Genomic DNA, 22251 nt, shown 5'->3' with positions numbered 1-22251 from the left:
TTTATGTAAACTTTAATTCATTATGGTTTATGTACAGGACACTGCCAATGCCGCGTAAGGGATCTGTCTGCCCTGAGCTGTACATGGCCTGGCTTGAGATAATGACGCGGGATCTTCCTCCAACTCTACTTATACGCGGCAACCAGACTTCCGTTCTAACATTCTATTCTTAGTTTACTCTGCACGTTATGTACACGTATTACAATGTACAGTGTACACCGTGCAAGCTGCACAATGTTTGTGCATCGACTCTTGTTAAATATTAAGTACATATCGTTTGGTTTTTTAAAGTGTTAAACATTCCTGCTGATATTTATTTTTCGGATTTCTAATTTTCTAATAATCTGAGGAGACTTCATTCTTTAGAATCAGCTTAAGTATTCAATTTCTTGAAGATGTTTCAAAACTAAAATAAAAATGTAAATTAAAAAAATTATGTGATTTCTATCCCGGTTTTTTGCGCTTCAAGTTGTGTAAAGTTTATTTTTGTAATCTATATTCTATATTTGTAAATTGATGACTATTTAAAACTTAATTTGTTAACATTTGGTATTTTGGTATTTTGGTACGACAATAAACAATGACAAAAACAATATAATTGTTGGGATCGCATTTAATCGTTTTTAGATTGAAAAATGATTCTGAAGTTTTAATCTGATAAAGAACGACCTGCATGACCTGCTTGAAAATAATTTCTTTCATTCTACAATTAAGGTTTACAGGAAAAAGTATGAAGAAGAAGTTAAATATATTTTTTTTCCGTGTCATGAACATATTCACGGGTTATAGTTTTAAGAGGCCCCACTAAAATGTTGGTACAACTTGAACACCTTTTTAAATACAGGGTGTCCCGCGAAACATGACAGTATGCAAGACGACTTGAATGTTGTCTTGATTTTTGATATAATTTGCTGCATTTATTTGTCAACCTAATTTTAGAAATAAATTTCTAGAGATAATGATCACAAAATTCCGTAGTCCTGCCATTTCCAAAATGTGGTCTGCCTTTTTGTACTTTCAATATTGCCTGAGATATGAAGAATTTCGTTCAGATTTTGACAATTTTGCTTTTATTTAACACAATTGAAATCTGAACCAAACTCTTTATATCTCCGGTAATATTAAAACCACAAAAAACGCAGACCCCTTATCGGAAATGCCAGGGCTAGGAGAATTATGTGATAATTGTTTCAAGATCATACGTGTTAAAGTAGATAGAAGACTAAATGTCACAAATAAATTCAAATACCAAAGACGACTTTCAAGTCGTCTTGCTATTGTCATGTTTCGTGGGACACCCTGTAGTTCCTTAACAAACTAATAGTTTTGCTTGGTTCTGGTCTTAATACTTTTATCAGAGTCAAAATAAAAACCTCTGATGTTTGTAATTTTCGTTCTTCAACGTAAAACGTATTTGTTCATTAATAAGACACTTATAGGAATATATTGTCTCATTGTGTTGTGAAATGTGGACGACTAGTACGTACGTATAACGGTGTCAATTAAAAGTATTCCCTGAAAATTTATTCTGCAGTGTATTGAACAGCTTTCTATTTATTTTCGTCCATAGAGGTCGCGCGATGTTGCAGTTTATGGTCGGACACTAAATGTTGTAGAAGATCGCTTTTTTTACAGTACTTAATTCCTCCGTATTTAGGACGTAAGTAAGTGGAGACGTCACATGTTTGCAAAATGTATGGATGAAAAGATACCGGCTCAGCAGATTGTACACACTGTACAGAGCCCGTTCTCTCCATAATAATGTTTAAACAGTGGCCGTGTTGTTCACGTACTTTGGGGGACGATAGTTTGGCCGCTAGATGTCTCTCGTAAGAACTATCTATCTATCAGATAAGAATTTTGCGTGAGACACCTAGCGGCCAAACTATACGTCCCCCAAAGTACGTGAACAACACGGCCACTGTTTAAACATTATTATGGAGAGAACGGGCTCAGAGGGTTTTCACAGAGGCCGTTCCTTCCATAAACTACATTGGTCGACAACTTGACGTCTCCTATATTGGTCGTGAAATGTACGGAGAAATTGTGTTTTGTTCAAACGCGTTCTTCCATGAGTTATCAGTGTCCGAGTATTGTCCGAGGCCATAAACACATACATATGCTACCCCTATCGACGGAAAAAAAGGGACATTTTATTACGAATTTGATTTGAAAGCAGCAAACTATCTTAAACATAAGAAATTGTACTTTGATTTAATTTCAAATTCATAATGGATCTTAAAAACAAGACACTCAATCAATTTATGAAATAAAATCAGAAAGCTACTTTGATTAGTGCTGCCACCACGGCTAATGATCCAGTTACCGTATATGGCGTGAGAATCTCTGTCCGTCCATGAATAACTCACGGGAGACATCTATAGCGGCCAAATTATCGTCCTCCGAAGTACGTGAACTACACGTCCACTATCTATAGAAAGACCGGCCTCAGTACACGTGAACACGTCACTGAAATCGAATTTTAAATTAGATTATAGTCAAAAAACAACAGAATTGTCATTCTTTCTTCATACTTGATTTAAAATGAGTTAGGAAACTAATTTAAAATAGTCTACCCCACGCGGGACTTCGGTGCGTATCTTTCAGCTGCAAAAAAAAGACTATTTCAAGTCATCCTCCATGCAAAGATGCAAGACAGATTCGGAACGGTACCCTTGAAACCTTTTTCTTCCAATCATATGGCAGATTAAGTTGGTTTTCTAGGTTTAAAAGTGCTAAAATCTGATAATTCCTTAATGTTTTCCTGCCTTTATAGAAATGCGCAAGTTACTTTTGTGGAGAAACCGCACAATTGAAAATCATCAGTTTTTATTAAGTCACTCCCCTTTAACCCTTCTCATATTCTTCAATTTCCTAAGTTTTATAAAAAGAATATAGAATTATTTTTATGATAAAAATCAAACATAAAATATGTTTATGTAATTCGTGTATGTTTGCAGGCGCGCAACTAGACATTCAGTAAGGGGGGCAATGGGCAAATAATTCTTTCGCGCGAAGCTCGAAAATTTTTTTGGCCCCCCCCTAAACATTAAAAATGTCTGGGGGGGCAAGAAAATTTTGTATTATACTCAACCATGAAAAACTTCCTTACTAATTCAGGATATTTTGGGGGTAAATTTTTACATTTAGATTCATTGCAGTTTGGGGAAATTGTGGGAAAAAAATCTTTAATCTTTATTTCAGGGGAAAATTTTTCCAGTTAGTGGAAATCCTTGTTTAAGGGGCAACTTTTGATTGGGGGTTGGTGGGGCCTTTTTTTCAGTTTGGGCAATTTTGTGTATAGGAAATCTTTAATATTTATTTTTGGGGCAAATTTTTTTGTTATAGGGCATTGTAAAACCTATGTGGATCATGTGAGAGTCTCACTATTGACCAGAGTGACCGCCAGGGTGAGTTGTTCCCCAGAGCTCGTTCTCTACATGGAACGTGGTCGTATCGTTCACGTACTTTGGGGGACGATATGTTGGCCGCTAGATGTCTAAATTCTTATCTGATAGATAGATATTTATTATTTCTTCATACATTTGACGACCAATATAGCCTCTATAGTCACAGAAAAAAACAAGAGAAAACACTGTAAACTGGATAAAATATCAGTACTGAAGGTAAATTTTTTTTTTTTTAAAGTGCAAGCACAACTTCAACAGTGTCTAATAAGTTTGAGGGTTTGGTGTAAATTGATGCAACTGAAAACTTGGTATTTTAAAAAACAGTCTTTTTTTAAGTCCATAGTTTAGCGGGGGGGGGGGGCGAAATACATAGGGGAACCTGCAACATAGTATTAGCTTTAGAAACATTTAAGGATTAATTGGTAAAGCAGCTATACGTCTTTTTGGACAGTTGTGGAATTAGTTAAATTGTTTGAGAATCTCAAAAAATCAAATCAATATCTTTGTAAAAATAAAACACTTTAACTTCCATATTGATGAATGAGTTAAGATACAATTCTAAGAAGAACTCGAGATAAAGAAAAAGAGTGGATCAATTGCATTAATCCCGTTATCCACTTTTTAAAATTTCCCAGCCAGCTAACATAGGTTTAAAAAAACGTGGATCAGATTCAAACATGAACCACAAAGATTTAGTAATGCATCAAATGATATTTGCAAAATAGAAGCTTAAATTTATAATAGTGTTATGTTGATAAGCTTTGAAAAAGTCAAATATCTATGCGTCAAAAATTGTTATCGATGTTGAGATTAAACAGTACTAATTATGTTTATGTGTGTTTAAACAAATAGCTATGTCCATTGTACATGTAGTCATTATTTGTTCACAATACTACATACTCAGTTCAACTACCACACATAGTCGGTCACTCCCTTTAAGGACTTCTTGCCCCCCCCCCTACAGGGGCCGAGGGGGTCCTTTCCCCCATTGCACCTCCCTCCCCCCCCCCTCTAGTTTCGCACCTTTATGTATGTTGTTGTATGGTTACAGGCAAAATGAAACTAATCAAAATTCAAAGATCGGAAATTCGGAAGCGTAAACCCAGGTAAATAAAAATTTTGTTTAAGATATTGAAAGACATTCGAATTAACAGTATTCAGACTTCAGAGACAACTTTAACACTTAAATCTGAATCTATATATAGGCTGAAATTATTGAAAGAAAAAATTAGATCGATAACTTTCATAGTTTGGATGCTAGGGAGGGTCGAAAAAAATGTCAACAAATAGGGTCAGAATATTGAAAAAACATATTTCTTGTTTAAACAAATATCAAAGTGTGACAAATGTTTCTACATCCATTTTTCAAAGGCTCTTAAAAAATAAAGTTTTTAGATCTGTAGCTTTAGTCGCAAAAAGTTATGGGCTATTTTAGAATTCTTTTTCCCGAACCGGACTTTTTCCGCCCTGTACTCTACCCTATGCATTAAAAAAAAACTAATTATACAAAAAAAAATCCAGTAATTACTATTCATTGAAAGTCACAAAATTTCACGGTGATAGTGTCAAAAATGAGAGTAGTTGGACAAAAAAAACTACAGGGGGCGCCAAACGTCCCCCCCTGGCCTTTTTAGGGTAAAGAAATTTTTACTGTCTGTTTCTTTATATTCAAAGTTCCCTGAAAGTGCAACTGTTAACTTGTTTCTTTTTGAAGAGTTTCAACTAGCAGGTCGTCTTTATAATTACATCCTTTGTGGGTAACCCTGTTTCGATGCTCTATCGTTTGCACTAATGTCCAATTGAACTAACGTACTTTTGCAATAACGTCAGCTAATCAGTAACACGTGTGGCCGCAGCGCCCGGCCCCCTAGCCACGGCGCTCGGCCCCCTAGCCGCAGCGCTCGGTCCAGAAATTGTCTTAACCTAACCTAACCCTCAAATAAAACGTTAGTCCGAAGGAACGTTAGTGCGAATGTACGTTAGTCCGCTCAATCTTTAGTGCAAACGATACGACACCCCTGTTTCAGTGTGAATGACCTAAAATACGACATTTTAACGGTTTTCCTGATAGGAAATCTTTTTCTTTTAAGCTACAGGGTGTCCCAAAAAACATGGGAATTCAGTGACGAATTCAATATCGTCTTTGTTATGAATTAGCATTGTAATACCTAATTTCAAAAGCCATAATATTATTATGTCTGCTAGAGTTTATTTTATGAAAAGGGTAAAAGACTGTAAAGATGAGTCTATTATGTCTCCGCAAGATATAAAGTGAAGACGGACAAGTTTACTCTGTTTGACATATTTGTATACTGCAATTTTCTTGTTTTACTGTACAACTGTATGCAGTCAAAACATAAACAAACAAATTGTGAACATAGCAGACGAAACTCTTACAGATTACGGCTAATTCTCAGTAGGTATCACTATACTAAATCAAAGAATTATTTAAAAAGACGATATCGAATTCGTCACTGAATTCCCATGTTTTTTGGGACACCCTGTATAAAATATAATAGTTAAATCCTAGATATAACTACCTAATCTTTTTGAAAACATTCCTACGTTTTTACATTTTAGAGGCATTTAAAGGGCACAAGCAAGAAAAGAAATTCAATACTTAAATCTGGAAGGAGGAACCCGGGATCGCACCAATAACGTTTTTAACCACACATAAGGCCACTTCGTCAGACAAGTTTCTTAATCGTAGGATAACCTACGATTAATAAATCGTAGGTTTATCCTACGTTTTAGACTTGTCGCACGATTACGGAAGTACTGTTTCATCAGTCATAAATCCACCCTAAATAGAGGCTGGATTATCTATCCTAAATCTACCCTGAAACAGCTTATGCTTTCATTAGTCATCCTTTAAATCCTACGATTATCTACCCTTTTTCATCCAAACTGTTGTTTCTGCACATGCGCACTGGTTTCCACAAATTAGTTTGGCAAATCAAAGACGATCTTTGTTAACCTCAAATATTTTTTGCAAAATTTAAATAATCATGTTTTTTCCAAAAATCTGCCGAAAAATATTGTTTTTAAATTAAAAAATAATATTTTCTAAAAAACACTTTTTAGGAATAAAATATCAATATTTTCGTAAAAATATATTTTTTTTTATTTTTGAATTTTTTACAATAAAATTTCATTTTTTATTAAAAATGAACCTTTTTTCGATTTTATCATTTTTTTACATTTTTTATTATTTTTTTTTTTTTTTTTATTCTTCATCTTATTTCTTTCTATTTATTTTTTCATCTATCTATCTATTATCTTTCTATCTCTCTCTCTCTCTCTCTCATAATTTGAGCCAAACCCAACTAATCGTACGATCTAGGGTAGATAATCTAGGGTAAATCCACCCGTGCGGGTGGATTTATTTATCCTGCTATTAAGACATCGCGGCATTAACGTTAATGCCGCGATATATACCTCTAATGAAACAGTAGGGTAGATAATCTAGCCTTAAATCCACCTGGCAGGATTTATTAATCGTGCGATTTGGCTTCAACGAAGCAGCCTATAGTCATATACAGAAAACTTGGAAATAGGAAGACGACTTTATAGCAGCACTTTCTTGTATTTGATGTTACGTTACAAAAACAAATAGTTTTGATAGATTATACTTATTAAATTACATATCAAGTAAATTAGATTGGTTTACACTGAACAATTTCTGTTTCCCTTGCTTATTGGACTATTTAAAGTCATAATTTTAGTCTAAAAGTAGACCTCGATATTCCCCAGTTTTCTGGTTATCACTGTTTAAGCTTTATACAGAGCTGAGCAATGTTTTTTTTATTTTCTGACTTTAAAGGGAGTGTTCGCGAAAAATGAAAGGGGGTATAGCTGCTTAATGCGATAAAAAAGTGCTTTTGATCGCTACTAATCTGACTTCTATCTGATGCGTCTGTAAGAAGAAAATTGTTAAAAACGACTAATACCGAAGAACGTTATAGTGTCCATACAAATTCAGAAAGATGTATATAAACATTCGTATATAGTTAATATTTCATAATATTTTTGATTTTTTTTTTAATAATTTTCGCTGGCGCTGGATTTTCAAACATTCCTGGAAAATATAAAAATGTCGTCTTAATTATTAAAAATCCTCGAAACAGGAATAAATGTTTTCAAAAGTAACTCTCAAATCATGAAAAATACAAAATATTATGAAATATCAATTATTTACGAATGCTTCGAAAAATAATCGATGACTATTGTTTGTAATATCTGAATGATTTGTTTGGAATTAAATTGATTTGTTTACGATCCGAGTTGAATGTTGAATCTTTCTGAATTTGTATGGGCACATACGTTCTTCGGTATTAGTCTTTTTTTTTTAAATTTTCTCCTTATAGACGCAACAGATAGAAGTAAGATTAGTAGCGATCAAAAGCGCTTTTTTATCGCATTAAGCCTATACCCCCTTTCATTTTTCGCGAACACTCCCTTTAACTCGTGGTGACATGCCCCTCAATTTAAACATTTTCCCAGGTGCCTTATTTTGCCTACTTGTGCAAGTTTTGCAAAGAAATTTTGCACGTCTGGAGAAATGACGCCTTTTAAGGGAATTTGCACATTTTTAGTTTTTCTTCAATTATACATATCTACAAAATAAAACAAGACATTCCTATATATGTATGTTGCCTATAGCCGACCAAACGGCTGGACCGATTGGGTTGATTTTTTTGTGGACACTCATGCTTGGCCGGGGGGTGTAAGAGGGTAAAAAGAAATCAAATTTTTTTTTCAAAATTTTTTTACACAGGCAACGTCGGGCTCTTCAACTAGTTACATATAAACTTTTAAAAATGCTGATTATTTTGCATCTTTAAATTCACTGGTTCAAGGATTTTCTATATTTTTATACATATTTGTTAAATTCGCGTAATTTTGTTTTTATTGCACATAATGCAAAATTTCGCCATGAATATTTGATTTCAGTAAAAAAACTTTTAGAGAAAAAGTAAAGAAACAGGGGGGGGGGTGCCCCAAAATTATGTAAGGTATTTTCCCAAGCGGCAACTTCCCAAATTTGAAAATCTGTTCTAGTCGTAGCGCTCTGCATCTGCCCCCTAGCTGCATCACTCGCCCCCTCTGTCTAACCTATACTGAAATGTATATTGTTTGTATAATTTGGAAGTTGCCACTTAATTGGGAAGTCGTCCCTGGGAAAAGACCTTTAGGAAAAACTCTCCCAACATATCTAGAGAAGACGTCAGTAGGAATAGGTTAAGCATTTTAGCAATTCTTTAGTACCTAAAGTGAAATGCATGCCTGGAAACACTTGGAAGTATTTCTCTGGAAGTCTCTAAAAGGAAAAATAATGTTTTTTTTTTTTCTAGCGAGCCAAGACAGCTTAGTCCGGAGGAGAGCTATAGGTTAATTGGTGATGCTCTTCACTATTCGGAGGAGGAGAGAGAAGAGCTAGAATTAAAATTGAAGAGAAGTAATATTTTCATTGCATTATACCGAATATTTGGAAACAGGAATTGAAGATGGTTAATTTTTAGAAAATCGACAATATCTTCTACATTAATCAGATAAAGGTTTCAAGGATACCATTGTGAATCGGGCAATGAAATTACGTTACAGTCTCTATAAGATGTAAACTATTCAGTTTTGTTTTTTGTTTGTTTTATTGTTACCACGTTTCTCACGTTCTTAATAAGTAAATTAAAAATGTCCACTTATATTTTGAATTCCAGGTATCCGTTACCCAAGCCTCCCTAAATCTCCCTTCCTAAAGAACCTTGGTCTGATGAGACAAGAGAAGGACTCTAAGGACGAGATTGTCACGAAACCAAACCCCCAGAAAAGAATGACAAGGGCCGCACTTAAGAAGGTTAGTAAGATAAAATCCTTTAATGTTAAAAATCGGTTCAGATAGAATGCCGCTTGTTAAAAACTACTTAAAAGTTCTTCTTTATAAGTAATTGTAGAATCTCTAGTTTTGGAAAGGTTTCCCCACATATATTATTTTTTAAATTGTTCATTGCATACACACCAATATGTAATGTGCAATATACGTAATGCATGTATGCCGCAGCTATTATTATATGTTTATTGGTTATTTACACTCTACACAGAGTAATTTGATCAAAGGCCCCCTAATTACTGCAATTTAACATATTGGCTTATCAGAATTTCCAAGCTAGAATATACCCAATACGTACACACGTACATCATTATTATATAGAGTGTTGAAAGTTGAATCTCCGTGGAGTTATCTGAGTATATGTATATAATAGGGAACACCGTCTCTACCAGTTCATTTAGTTTATACCTCTTCATCCTACAGGATATATAGGGATCCAAATCTATTGGAGATAAATAAACAACTAGCAGGATAAACTACTGTACATTGAATATGAAACTTTCAGTGTCACGGAGCTTCGTTTTATATACATTGTTTATATGCATATACTGCACAGTGTACAGTCTGGACTAAGTGTTGAGCCGACCCAGCACATTTTATGCAACAAATGTAGCCTAACAAGATCACAGGTTGCAGTCATTTAAATTTTGAGTTTATCTGAGAGATAAATTGATAAGCCAATCCACCGTTTGTGCATTAATATGTTTTATTTAAGTTAAATTCAAGTTATCTTGATGATTAGCATCTATTTGGTCGATTTTAACTGTATCCGAGTCAGGATTTTTTAGATCTATCTTTCCCATTTTTATTTTGTAAAGGTATTCCGGAAGTTCTGATTTAGTTTTACAGTTTTTAAAAATATCTTTTGGGACATATATAGAGTGAAAATATGGCAGGCTAGAGGCCGAGCGCCGCGGCCAACAGAACAAGTACAAGCGTATTTAGTTTGTATTTTATTGCTAAAAAGAAATGCTCAATAATTAACGTTTGATTTGTTTTATATGTCAAGTGACTAGCGTTTCCTCTCAGGTTCGTTGTCCCCTACTTTCTTAATTGTTAACCCTTGCTTCTAGAGAATAGATAAACAAGTTAGATTGAAGAAACAAAGCTTCTCAGTTTGTTAAATTATAAAATCAAATTCCTAACGGATCATTCTAGATTTTGCTAGGGGTGTAGATATAAAAGGTCAAGAAGGGAGTAGACCAAAAATTAAATTTTAAGTTTGACAATAAAGTTCAAGTGATAAATGTAAATAATAAATAATAATAAATCATGTCCAGTTGTAGGAGTTGAGACGACTTGAAGGTCGTCTTTAATCTCGGCATACATTCGTCATTCTAACTTTACAAGTACATGATCAGTGAAAACCATTGAATAATTCTAGTCAATTGACATTTCCAAATTTGGTCTTGCGCCTTTTTGTGCTTTAAAATTTCCGAAGATATAAAGTTTATATGATTTTGTTCAAATCAATATGAAAAAGATTGAAGATATAGAAAGTTTAATCGTCAAACAACTTTTTTTATTTATTCTTTGTCTCTAGATAGCTGTCACTTAGGTTAAAGACGATTTATCATGTTTGTCGCTAGATAGCTGTCAATTATTTTAAAGACGATCTATCATGTTTGTCGCTAGATAGCTGTCAATTAGATTAAAGTCTAAAGACGATCTATCATTTTTGTCGCTAGCTTTCAATTAGATTAAAGTCTAAAGACGATCTATCATGTTTGTCACTAGATAGCTGTCAATTAGATTAAAGACGATCTAACATGTTTGTCGCTAGATAGCTGTCACTAAGGTTAAAGATATATTAATATTATTGTATTGTATTGTATTGTATTGTATTGTATTGTATTGTATTGTATTGTATTGTATTGTATTGTATTAAATATTTTTAACTGTGCAAATATCTTAGGTCGTCTTCTGTAGACTTTCTAGATCATGATGATTTTTTAACTAAGAAAAACTGGACCCAAGCAACTAAGGCAGGATAGAGTTTTGTCTCCAGAGCTAAAATGATTGAAGGTTACCTTAGTGGAAGATGTTTAATAATCTGTAAGCTAAGAGCAATAATGATGAAAGATAGAACAGGGCATAACGTTAAATTGTGCAGTTTTCTCCCTTCTCCGGCGTAATATCGGTTGGTAGAAAAATTAAGACGACATTATAAATCCCAATCGATATTTATTTTACTAAACAGGATGAGACTTCAGAGTCGACTGTATGTCATGCAATTGTGTTCTGCTTTCATGATTCCAAACATCTTTACTGGTCTTATTTTTTTTTTATCAAATCATTAAACAGACCCTTTCAATATGGCTATTTTAAAGGCAGAAGGCTGCCACCGTTCACCTCAACCATAAAGTAGGTTTAAAAAAAAACATCTGAGGTTTTTACAGATTTATGACAGTTGACTAAATAATATATTAATAGATTTATCATATGGTGAATAAAATGAAAATAATTAAGCATAAAAGCTCAAAAAAATTATACTGTCTGATAATATCACTTACACTTTTGAGTCAAACGCCTTATTTATTCTAAACTACACAACACAGTTTAAATGGGATTTCCAAAGATCATGCTATTTCCAGTCATAGTACCTACTTTCATAATCTGTGAAATCCTTAAATGTCCATGCTTGATCTACTTGATAGCTGAGGTGAAGGGTGTCGAACATGTTTAACCGTAAATAGTCATATTTCGAATGAGTTTTAGGTCGTCGTCGAGTTTCTGAGGTCTCATCCTTTATGATTAACTTTTTTTCCACTGGTTTTATTTATTTAAAACATTGTTTTTTTTTGTATTGGGTGAAACAAAGTTGTGTTTTGTTTTTACTTTTAAGAAAAATCATCTCGTCTTATACTAAGAATTTTATCTAATTTTTTAAATGATACTGAATTAACTAAATATTTAAAATTTTCGATTTAAATATTTATCCAAAATATACAATTGTTATATATAATCAGTTTTGTTACTATAAGTGTAAGTTTTAAACCAATATGAAGATTTTAATGATAATAGTTTTTTGTCGGTAACACGCCTTTGGGTAGTTTCTAAAGATCTGAACAAAAAATAATTAACTAAAATCAAATGAAATGAAAAGATTGATAAAGAAAGCGTACACTAGAAAGGGGTATAGGGTACAATTTAATCAAGTCCAAATCGATTAATATTTCTTTCTGTCTGAAGATTTAAACAAAGAATTTATGAATGGATAATTCTTCGCAATTTTGCTTCAGTGCTCATGCTCAGCCAACTATACGTATCATGTCAAAAAGCTCAATTAGAAAGGAATCGTGGTTTCAACTTATGGGAATTCTTTGAAGAAGATTTATTTCTTATCCACTACTAAAACATCTGAAAACATAGGATAGAAATAAAAATGAGGAAATAACATAATAAATAACCCCCCATATCCTTCCAATACTACCAGGATACAAGGTTAGTATATCCTTCCCATACTACCAGGATACAAGGTTAGTATATCCCTTTTATCCAGCTTCTATTCTTTTATCCAGCTTCTATCGTTTTATTCAGTTTTTATACTCTTTTCTAGCTTCAATAATTTTATCCAGTTTCTATCCTTTTATCCAGCTTCTATACTTTTATCCAGCTACTATCTTTTTATCCAGTTTCTATCCTTTTATCCGGTTTCTATCCTTTTATCCAGCTTCTATACTTTTTTCTAGCTTCTATCCTTTTATCCAGCTTCTATCCTTTTTTCCAGCTTCTATCCTTTAATCCGGTTTTTATCCTTTTATCCAGCTTCTATCCTTTTATCCAGCTTCTATACTTTTTTCTAGCTTCTATTCTTTTATCCAGTTTCTATCCTTTTATCCAGCTTCTATCCTTTTTTCCAGCTTCTATCCTTTTATCCAGTTTCTATCCTTTTATCCAGCTTCTATCCTTTAATCCAGCTTCTATCCTATAATCCAGCTTCAATGCTTTCATCCAGTTTCTATCCTTTAATCCAGCTTCTATCCTATAATCCAGCTTCAATGTTTTCATCCAGTTTTAAGCCTCAATAATCCTTCTCAACTCCGTTTTCTTTAATCTGTACATATATGTATTCATCACTTTTTAACCATTCCTTTATCCATATTTCCATTCATGTTTCACTATCTAACCACCCATTAACCACCCTTCTATCTATTCATCTAGCTATCTTTCCGTGTAACCTTCTTTCTTTCTATCCTTTATACTTTTTATCCATCTATGAACAAAATACACTGTACGCTGTACGCAACACGCATCTATCCGTCTATCTATCCATCTAACCAACTATCCTACCTGGGCTTTAGATTTAGATGAATTTATAAATGATGACTGCAGTACAGAAATCCAATTCTATAAGTTTCAAATCTAAATCCAGGGATTCAGGGACATTTCTTCATTTCTCTCTCAAGACATCTTTATTGTTTAAGAGATTCATTAAAATTGGATTAAACTTAAATAGAAGCAACTCTCTCAGTATATTTAAAAATAGACTACTAAATTCTCTTTTTGAAAATGACATTACAATGTGTTATAAACCGAATTGCTATTGATGTAAAACTGCTTCAATATGCTTTGATATTTGTTGTGTACATGTCAGAAAATTACTTTAAACTCTAGTTATTCTAATCAATGTATAAACTATTTTGCATCTGTATATAAATTTGGCTTGTCTGTCTGTTTGTTTGTTTGGGTGTCTGTTTGTATCCAATAAACGTCAAAACGGCTGAACCGATCGGGCCCACATTTTTTGTGGGACATCTAGGGACCCCAGTGAAGGTTTATGAATGATCAAAATTTCAAATATTTGTCTCCATCAAAATTTGATCTTCATTAAATTTTTGAAAATTTTGAAAATCCACGAAATTTTTTGTGAAAATCCGCGAATTATTTTTGTTTTGTTTTACGATGTACACAAAGAGAACATGTTCACAATTAATTTAGAAGATGGGCGCGAAGCGCCCTCTAAGGCTAGTAAGATAAAATCGCACCCTAATCTCTAATAGTTCTCCTTAAAACTATTCTATTTCTAAAATAAATAAACCCATGTTAAGGTTTGTAATAATACATGGGGTATGGTTGCATTATAGATACAGTACATACAGTGATGATCTGAAAACTCTGGAATACGAAGAAGACTTTTAGACTCAATTTATGAATTTATAGTCCAATGAACATAAACAAAAAAATTGCGATGTAAAAAAGGCCAAATTGACTTATATTTTATAAGTTACTAATAATACTATTTGCTTTGTAACCACAACAAATGCAATTAATTATTGCTTTAATGTCGTCTTCCTATTCTACAATTTTCTGGGTATGACTATTAGTTGACAGTTTGAACCTTAATTGTTTAAATAAGTCTCTTCTTTGAATTTTCTCTGGAAGGGTTTTCTTGGTATATTTTCTAAAACCTTCCGAGTCCCTGGGTTGAATTCTTCCTGTCCATGGTTTGAAACCTCTCAGGATATAGTCCATGGTCTAAACCTTCTCTGGACATTAGTCCATGGTTTAGACTGTTATTTTAAGGTTTTATCCCCCCCTGGATATTTATGGGTTTGAAATTATTTCTCAGTACCTGCAGTGCACCTGGAGAAATATCATCCTGAGAACGGGTTCACCAGTCCTGCAAAATATACCAGTTCTTAATTATCCAACCTGCTCCTAATCTTTCATTCCAGCTGGACCACCCTGGTCGATTAGTGTTAAAATATTGACATATTTGGTACATGATGAGAGGTCAAATAAGTGCTTGGCCTGGCCTAAAAATTTGTCGTATACTGTGCGATAAGGTCCATCCAGTACGAGTGTATGTAAAAATTGGATTGTGTTAAGAAAATGTGACAACTACTAAATAATCCAACCTGTAACGTTAACATGCATATATTTCTCATATTGTGAACTCTTGCCCTCGCCCGGCCCTTTTAAATGTTCCTGCGCTGCCTGCGGTAACAATTGAGCCTACATACGAGCTTCACTCAATGTCCCTCTTATCCTATCTCCTAAGTTATGTCAAGAAGCATTAACACTTTATTTTGCAGAGAATTGTGAACATAAAAAAAGCATAAGTTTATCATTGGTTGATGTATTGCATGTTTTTTGGTATAAAAATGTTGATTTTAAATATATTTTTTTGCAGAAGAGTTTATTTTTTATTTAGTCAGTGAAAAGTGAAAAAAAATCTAGGTGACGGAATGACCGTGATGACCTTGTCTGAACCTGGTCTTGAGGATACACAAGTATTCTTTACTTATTCATCAGCAGACAAAATGGTTCCTGTATCCTTCCCATACTACCAGGATACAAGGTTAGTATATCCATCCCATACTACCAGGATACAAGGTTAGTATATCCTTCCCATACTACCAGGATACAAGGTTACTATATCCTTCCAATACTACCAGGATACTAGGTTAGTATATCCTTCCCATACTACCAGGATACTAGGTTAGTATATCCTTCCCATACTACCAGGGTACAAGGTTAGTATATCCATCCCATACTACCAGGATACAAGTTTAGTATATCCTTCCCATACTATTATTATTATTATTATTATTACTATTATTATTATTATTATTATTATTATTATTATTATTATTATTATTATTATTATTATTATTATTATTATTATTATTATTATTATTATTATTATTATTATTATTATTATTATTATTATTATTATTATTATTATTATTATTATTATTATTATTATTATTATTATTATTATTATTATTATTATTATTATTATTATTATTATTATTATTATTATTATTATTATTATTATTATTATTATTATTATTATTATTATTATTATTATTATTATTATTATTATTATTATTATTATTATTATTATTATTATTATTATTATTATTATTATTATTATTATTATTATTATTATTATTATTATTATTATTATTATTATTATTATTATTATTATTATTATTATTATTATTATTATTATTATTATTATTATTATTATTATTATTATTATTATTATTATTATTATTATTATTATTATTATTATTATTATTATTATTATTATTATTATTATTATTATTATTATTATTATTATTATTATTATTATTATTATTATTATTATTATTATTATTATTATTATTATTATTATTATTATTATTATTATTATTATTATTATTATTATTATTATTATTATTATTATTATTATTATTATTATTATTATTATTATTATTATTATTATTATTATTATNAAAAAACCCCCCCCCCCCCTAATTCTTCCATAAATAAAACTCTATCTAAGAAGAAGAAACGGTTTTCAAGATCTCAATCTAGCTCTAGGACTGCAGAAAGACGATCTAGTCTGTCGCTCAACCCATTGTAAGGTTTTTTTATTTATTTCGCCAAAATAATATAAAAAAATTTTAAGGCAATTTTTTTCGTCTCAAATAAATTAATTTGTATAACTAAGTGAAAATGTCCTTATATCAGAGATCTGGACTTGGGGTTCCTCTCTACATCTACAACCCTTACCAGTCTTAACAACTGCGGGACTCCACAGTCTACACTTAACACCCCTGGGACTCCACAGTCTACACTAAACACCCCTGGCACTCCAAAGTCTGCATTCAACACCCCTGGTACTCCATACTCAGCATTCAACACCCCTGGAACCCAACACTCTGCATTCAACACCCCTGGTACTCCATGCTTGGCATTCAACACCTCTGGAACCCAACACTCTGTATTCAACAACCCTGGGAATCCTGGGACTCCATACTCTGACACGCCAATGTATACATTTAACACTCCTTTTTGTACATCTGGGCCTTGCTCCTCATACAGCACTGGTCAGCCTCATGGTATCGATCCTGCTACTCCTGGAGAATACAACAGTCCTGAATTTAACGATAATAAGACAAAGAAATCAATTCATCCCACTTCTCGATTCTGTACTCCTGGTCCGTATTTTACCAGTCCAAATCTCCCAACAGATAAATCCTATCCACAAAGATCAAATCAGCCTGCATCCAAGTGTTCAGTTGATTCAGCAGTATCAACCTCGTATCCAGAGTACTCTCAGGGATTAAATGTATCCTCTACTGGATCATATTCTACTTCAGTTCAGAAATCCAGACTTCCAGAATATTCTAGAGAATCTCATCCTCTCTACTCCCTAGCTGGAGTACATAAATACAAACAAGGTAAATAAATGTTATATACTATATATCGATTGATTACATTGTGCATCTGTGAACATGCTAATATTTGACGATGCCCTGTGGAAAATTTTTGGTTGGTTCATTAATTTATTCATATTTTATTCAACTACAAAGCATGAGATAATACAAATAAATGATCTCAGTTTACTGTGTAGTATGGACCCGCCTAACCAGAGTAGGTTGTTTAAATTGGTTGACCCATTATTAGCGAATGAAAACTGAAGATAAATGTATGTTCATTGAAAACGTAAAATTAATTATAAAGAGAAAAGGTAAGGAGGAGAAGTATAGGAAAAGGTGCGAGTCCGTTACACAGGGGCAGGGAAACATATATTATTAAAATTATGCAAATGTACTACACGGTGAAGGTGACAGTAAAGACATATTAATTTATTCACATGATGAATAGTTCTTTTTGTACATATATACCTTGCATAACTATCTATGTAGATCTTGGCGACTTTTCGTTTGAATGTTTTTGCAGATTTAGTTTCTTTTAGCTCTAATTCAATTGATTTTCATATTTTTGGAAATATAGCGCATTTTAATTATCTATAATGCGACATTTATTTCTTATTTCTCTTATAAAAGTTTAGATTTAAAACCAAAATTTCCCTTTTATGATTTATTGCCAAAACAACATGATATTAAACTTGAATACGTAAATTAACGTGTTGATATCTTTAGGAAAATCTGATGAGCTTGGAACCGAGTCTACAGGAACATTGAGGGTCTCATTTCCAGGTAATAAACTTAATCAGTAAGGTTCTTGTTTGAAAGAAAAACACTTGAGTAATATAAGTATTGTATCATTAAAAATTAATGCTACAAGTATTGAGTTCAATGGGTTTTATATTCTTTTATAATTACTTTCCTGATTTATATTCCGCTAAAAATCATTTATTTCCCCAATTCAGCTGATAAAACCCTAGCATAAACAACTTCTTAGGGGGTAAATGACTTTCTAAAGAGGGGGATGATTTTTCGAGAAAACCTACACCCCTGTTGACTGCACTGAAAGCTCTTTTTAAATGATATTACTAGAACTTGATGATGAATCTAAGTCTTCAAGTCCTGATCTGGAAGAGCCTAGGCCTAAGTCCAACCGTCAAATACAGGTAACTAATGCTGTCAATATCAATATTTAAGATGTAAAGTAAACTATATATGTAAACTAAAAAATAACTTGCCACAGTAGTTTTCTAAAATAATCTTTTCCAATTGAAAAAATTTCGTTACTTCTTCCAAATTAATCTTCTTATTTCCTATTTTATATTAATTTTCGCAAAAATCTACAGAGCGTCCCATATCATATCAGATTTTCTCCAATCTTTAACACCAAAATAAACCCTTAATACTCGAAAAACTTATCATTTTCCGCAAGAAAATTCTTATATAACCCTTATATTTTTTTCAAAATGATTCATTCTAATTAAATTTTCTAACTAGTCCCAAAAATCGTAATTTAGACCCGTTCTCGGTCTAATATGATGTGGGACACCCTGTATTTTGACCAGCGAAGTGGCTGGAAAATTTTGGGAAATGTCACCTAGGAAATTGTACATATTTGAGGTTGCTTGATAAGAAAATTAATTGGGAATTCTTATGAATTGAAGATGCCAATTGGAAAACAATGTTAATCTCATTTCGGTATTTGAAACAAACTCTTAATGATTTAGACTGAGATGTTGAACGCTCTGACCGGCCTGGGGGTAGAAGTCAGGAACTGTACAAACCGGTTTCAAGAGATGAAAACAAGGTTGTGTCAGGTTGAAGAGTTTATATCAGCCAAGAATCAATGTTCTCCGAACCCCAAAATCCAGGTCATCATATTCAAGTTGGATATTTTAGCTTTAAAAAGAGAGCATCTTTTCAATTTGATTTGGTATTCTTATAAAGTTGAAATTCAAGAATCCGTTCAAATTTAATTGATTTTTGGAATTTGTGAAAAAACGATTTTTTTAATTCGTCATTTACGGAAACGTGAGCTATAGGTAAGATTGGTATCGATAGATTCCGAATTCAAGAAATGTTATTTATAAACCCGGATAAAAAGTATTAGTATCAGAATATGAGCAATATATTCTGTTTCTAGGATATCTACCCGGCCCTAGGAGACAGGAATGAGATTGAAGAGGAAGAGGAGGAGTTGAACCTCAAGGATGAACTGGTTCTCAAGGTATCAGATCTGGAACCTTGTCGGTCAATAAACCCTGATGTTAGCAGTATAAAATCTGGATCTAGAAGTAGGTCTGATCTCCACAGGCTCAGTAGTGTCCTAGAGAGGTATGAATTGACACCAAGTCCAATAACTGTACTGTAGTTTCTAGGGTAGAAACTCTGCTTTTGTTCTTATTCATTCCAGAAATTGAAGTACAAACTTCTTGGGGGGGGGGGGGGTGTATCTTCAATGCATTTTTAGGGTTATCCAACTTGTTCTACACTGAGAACCAGAAAACTGTGGAATAAGAAGACGACACATAAGAGCAATACTTAAGTGTACTTGATTTTGTTACAAATCATATAATTTTACTTGTAATATATTAGATCACTTCACAAGTTAAATGAGTCTGTTTACAATGCACAATTGCTGTGTCTCATGTCGTCTTCCATATTCCAGAGTTTACTCTTGTATTTCTCATTTTCATAAATCCCTTACCGGCCCTGCAGCTGTAAACTTTTCTTTTTTTAAATCATTTAATTTTTCATTTAAAAACTTTATTAAGGGCAGAACCCTTAGTTAGGTCTACGGATCGTCATATTCAAAGAGTTTTAGGTTGGATTTAAGTCTCATCCTTTGTGGGTAACCCAGAACCCTGTATGTACATTTACTGATCATTTATCCATTTACAATGGATTGTGGTAGGAGGATGAGGAGACTGAATATTATATTATTGTATAATCTAGAGCTGGGAGGAAGGAGGAAGAGGATGAGGAGGCTGAATATTATATAATTGTATAGTCTAGAGCTGGGAGGAAGGAGGATGAGGAGGCTGAATATTATATTATTGTATAATCTAGAGCTTGAAGGAGGATGAGGAGACTGAATATTATATTATTGTATAGTCTAGAGCTTGAAGGAGGATGAGGAGACTGAATATTATATTATTGTATAATCTAGAGCTGGGAGGAAGGAGGAAGAGGATGAGGAGGCTGAATATTATATTATTGTATAGTTTAGAGCTGGGAGGATGGAGGAGGAGGATGAGGAGGCTGAATATTATATTATTGTATAATCTAGAGCTGGGAGGAAGGAGGAAGAGGATGAGGAGGGTGAATATTATATTATTGTATAATCTAAAGCTTGAAGGAGGATGAGAAGGCTGAATATTATATTATTGTATAATCTAGAGCTAGGAGGATGGAAGAGGAGGATGAGGAGACTGAATATTATATTATTGTATAATCTAGAGCTTGAAGGAGGATAAGGAGGCTGAATATTATTATCATTGTATAATCTAGAGCTGGGAGGAAGGAGAAGGAGGATGAGGAGGCTGAATATTATATTATTGTATAATCTAGAGCTGGGAGGATGGAGGAGGAGGATGAGGAGACTGTATATTATATTATTGTATAATCTAAAGCTGGGAGGATGGAGGAGGAGGATGAGGAGGCTAAATATTATATTATTGTATAATCTAAATCTGGGAGGATGGAGGAGGAGGATGAGGAGGCTGAATATTATATTTTTGTATAATCTAGAGCTGGGAGGAAGGAGGAGGAGGATGAGGAGGCTGAATATTAAATCATTGTATAATCTAGAGCTGGGAGGATGGAGGAGGAGGATGAGGAGGCTGAATATTATATTCCCTCCACTCTCAAGATATTGGGCTACAGACAAAAAGGTTTTAAAAATGTTAACATTTAGACAGGGGTTGACAGGGTTACCCACAAAGTATAAGATTTTAAAGACGACCTGTAACTCATAATATATGATAACTTTAAGATTAATTTAAGTCTTCTGTCCTTAATATTCTCTATTAATGACTTTTTTAATGATTTGGCAAAGAAAGAAACAAGTTTACAGTTGCAGGATGAATGTAAGGAAACACACGACATAAATTCCGGATGGCCGTCTCTGAACTCTCATTCTTTGTGGATAACCTTGTATATCTTTATACAATTTTACATTACATCATAACTTTTCACACCAAAAACGGGAAACTAAATAATCAGTAACAAGTAAACCGTAAGGTATTATTTTCATTCAAACCAAACGACAAAGGATCAAACGATCAAGGGTAAAACGACATTGGGTCAAACAACAAACGGTCAAAAATGCGACAAAGGGTAAAACGACAAAGGATCGAAATGGAGAAAAAAATATTTTATGTATTATTTCAGGGTTAGGTTAGGTTAAGAATATTTCTGGGCTGTGGCTACTAGCTCTAATGAACTTAAAAATAGTTAAAGTTAACCAACAATAGTCTAGATGAAATGTTGCCCGTTTTCGCACTTTTTGAACCTAATGTCGTTTTACCTTTGTCGCGTTTTGACCGTTAGTTGGCCAACCCTAGGTCGTTTTACCCTATGTCTTTTGACCCTATGTTGGTGAATCGCTCTTCAATTAGTAAGCTGGGGGGAAACGAATGCTTTCCCCTTATTTTCAGAGTAGAGGGGGGGGGGGGTATAAGTTAGAATTTAGAATTTACACTCTAACAATTGGATCTTTTAAGGTAAGCTCTATAGAAGAGTAATTTCTGAAAAAAACAGTCCAGGTAAACAATGTCGTCTTAGCACAAGCAATATTGTTAGGAAA

The 22251-nt window shown here is 33.1% G+C and overlaps 3 protein-coding genes across 3 annotated transcripts in view; all 3 read left to right on the top strand.

Annotated features, from left to right (window-relative positions):
* Window positions 1-593, top strand: part of LOC111699103 (solute carrier family 12 member 2) — a gene marked incomplete in the record, with an annotated part of 39783 nt that extends 39190 nt beyond the window's left edge. The window contains 1 exon segment of the mRNA XM_023469674.1: window positions 38-593. Coding sequence (XP_023325442.1) covers window positions 38-173 — 136 coding nt within the window.
* Window positions 594-632: 39 nt separating this feature from the next.
* LOC111699114 (uncharacterized) lies at window positions 633-15597 on the top strand. The gene is made up of 6 exons (XM_023469686.1): window positions 633-714; window positions 3562-3626; window positions 4462-4516; window positions 8765-8868; window positions 9128-9264; window positions 15481-15597. The coding sequence occupies exons 3-6, from the start codon at window positions 4467-4469 to the stop codon at window positions 15490-15492; spliced, it is 303 nt and encodes a 100-aa protein (XP_023325454.1). The 5' UTR covers window positions 633-714; window positions 3562-3626; window positions 4462-4466; the 3' UTR covers window positions 15493-15597.
* Window positions 15498-20728, top strand: LOC111699097 (sialidase). Its single transcript, XM_023469667.1, has 8 exons — window positions 15498-15533; window positions 16574-16650; window positions 16762-17474; window positions 18180-18236; window positions 18537-18610; window positions 19172-19315; window positions 19588-19778; window positions 20674-20728. The coding sequence occupies exons 1-8, from the start codon at window positions 15498-15500 to the stop codon at window positions 20726-20728; spliced, it is 1347 nt and encodes a 448-aa protein (XP_023325435.1).
* The last annotated feature ends 1523 nt before the right edge of the window (window positions 20729-22251 follow it).

This window comes from Eurytemora carolleeae, unplaced genomic scaffold (assembly GCF_000591075.1).
Source record: "Eurytemora carolleeae unplaced genomic scaffold, Eaff_2.0 scaffold215, whole genome shotgun sequence".
Taxonomy (NCBI): Eukaryota; Metazoa; Arthropoda; class Copepoda; order Calanoida; family Temoridae; genus Eurytemora; species Eurytemora carolleeae.
The sequence above is the reverse complement of the archived record's forward strand: the minus strand, read 5'-3'. Positions and strand labels throughout refer to the sequence as shown.

Bases quoted from the DNA above. Each gene is read 5' to 3' on its own strand.
- LOC111699097 (XM_023469667.1), top strand. From the start codon at position 15,498: ATGACCTTGTCTGAACCTGGTCTTGAGGATACACAA. The intron at 15,534-16,573 runs GTATTCTTTACT...ACTCTATCTAAG, and splicing joins CTGGTCTTGAGGATACACAA to AAGAAGAAACGGTTTTCAAG. The intron at 17,475-18,179 runs GTAAATAAATGT...TGATATCTTTAG, and splicing joins AGTACATAAATACAAACAAG to GAAAATCTGATGAGCTTGGA.
- LOC111699114 (XM_023469686.1), top strand. From the start codon at position 4,467: ATGAAACTAATCAAAATTCAAAGATCGGAAATTCGGAAGCGTAAACCC. The intron at 4,517-8,764 runs GTAAATAAAAAT...TTTTTTTTCTAG, and splicing joins ATTCGGAAGCGTAAACCCAG to CGAGCCAAGACAGCTTAGTC. The intron at 8,869-9,127 runs GTAATATTTTCA...TTTGAATTCCAG, and splicing joins AGAATTAAAATTGAAGAGAA to GTATCCGTTACCCAAGCCTC.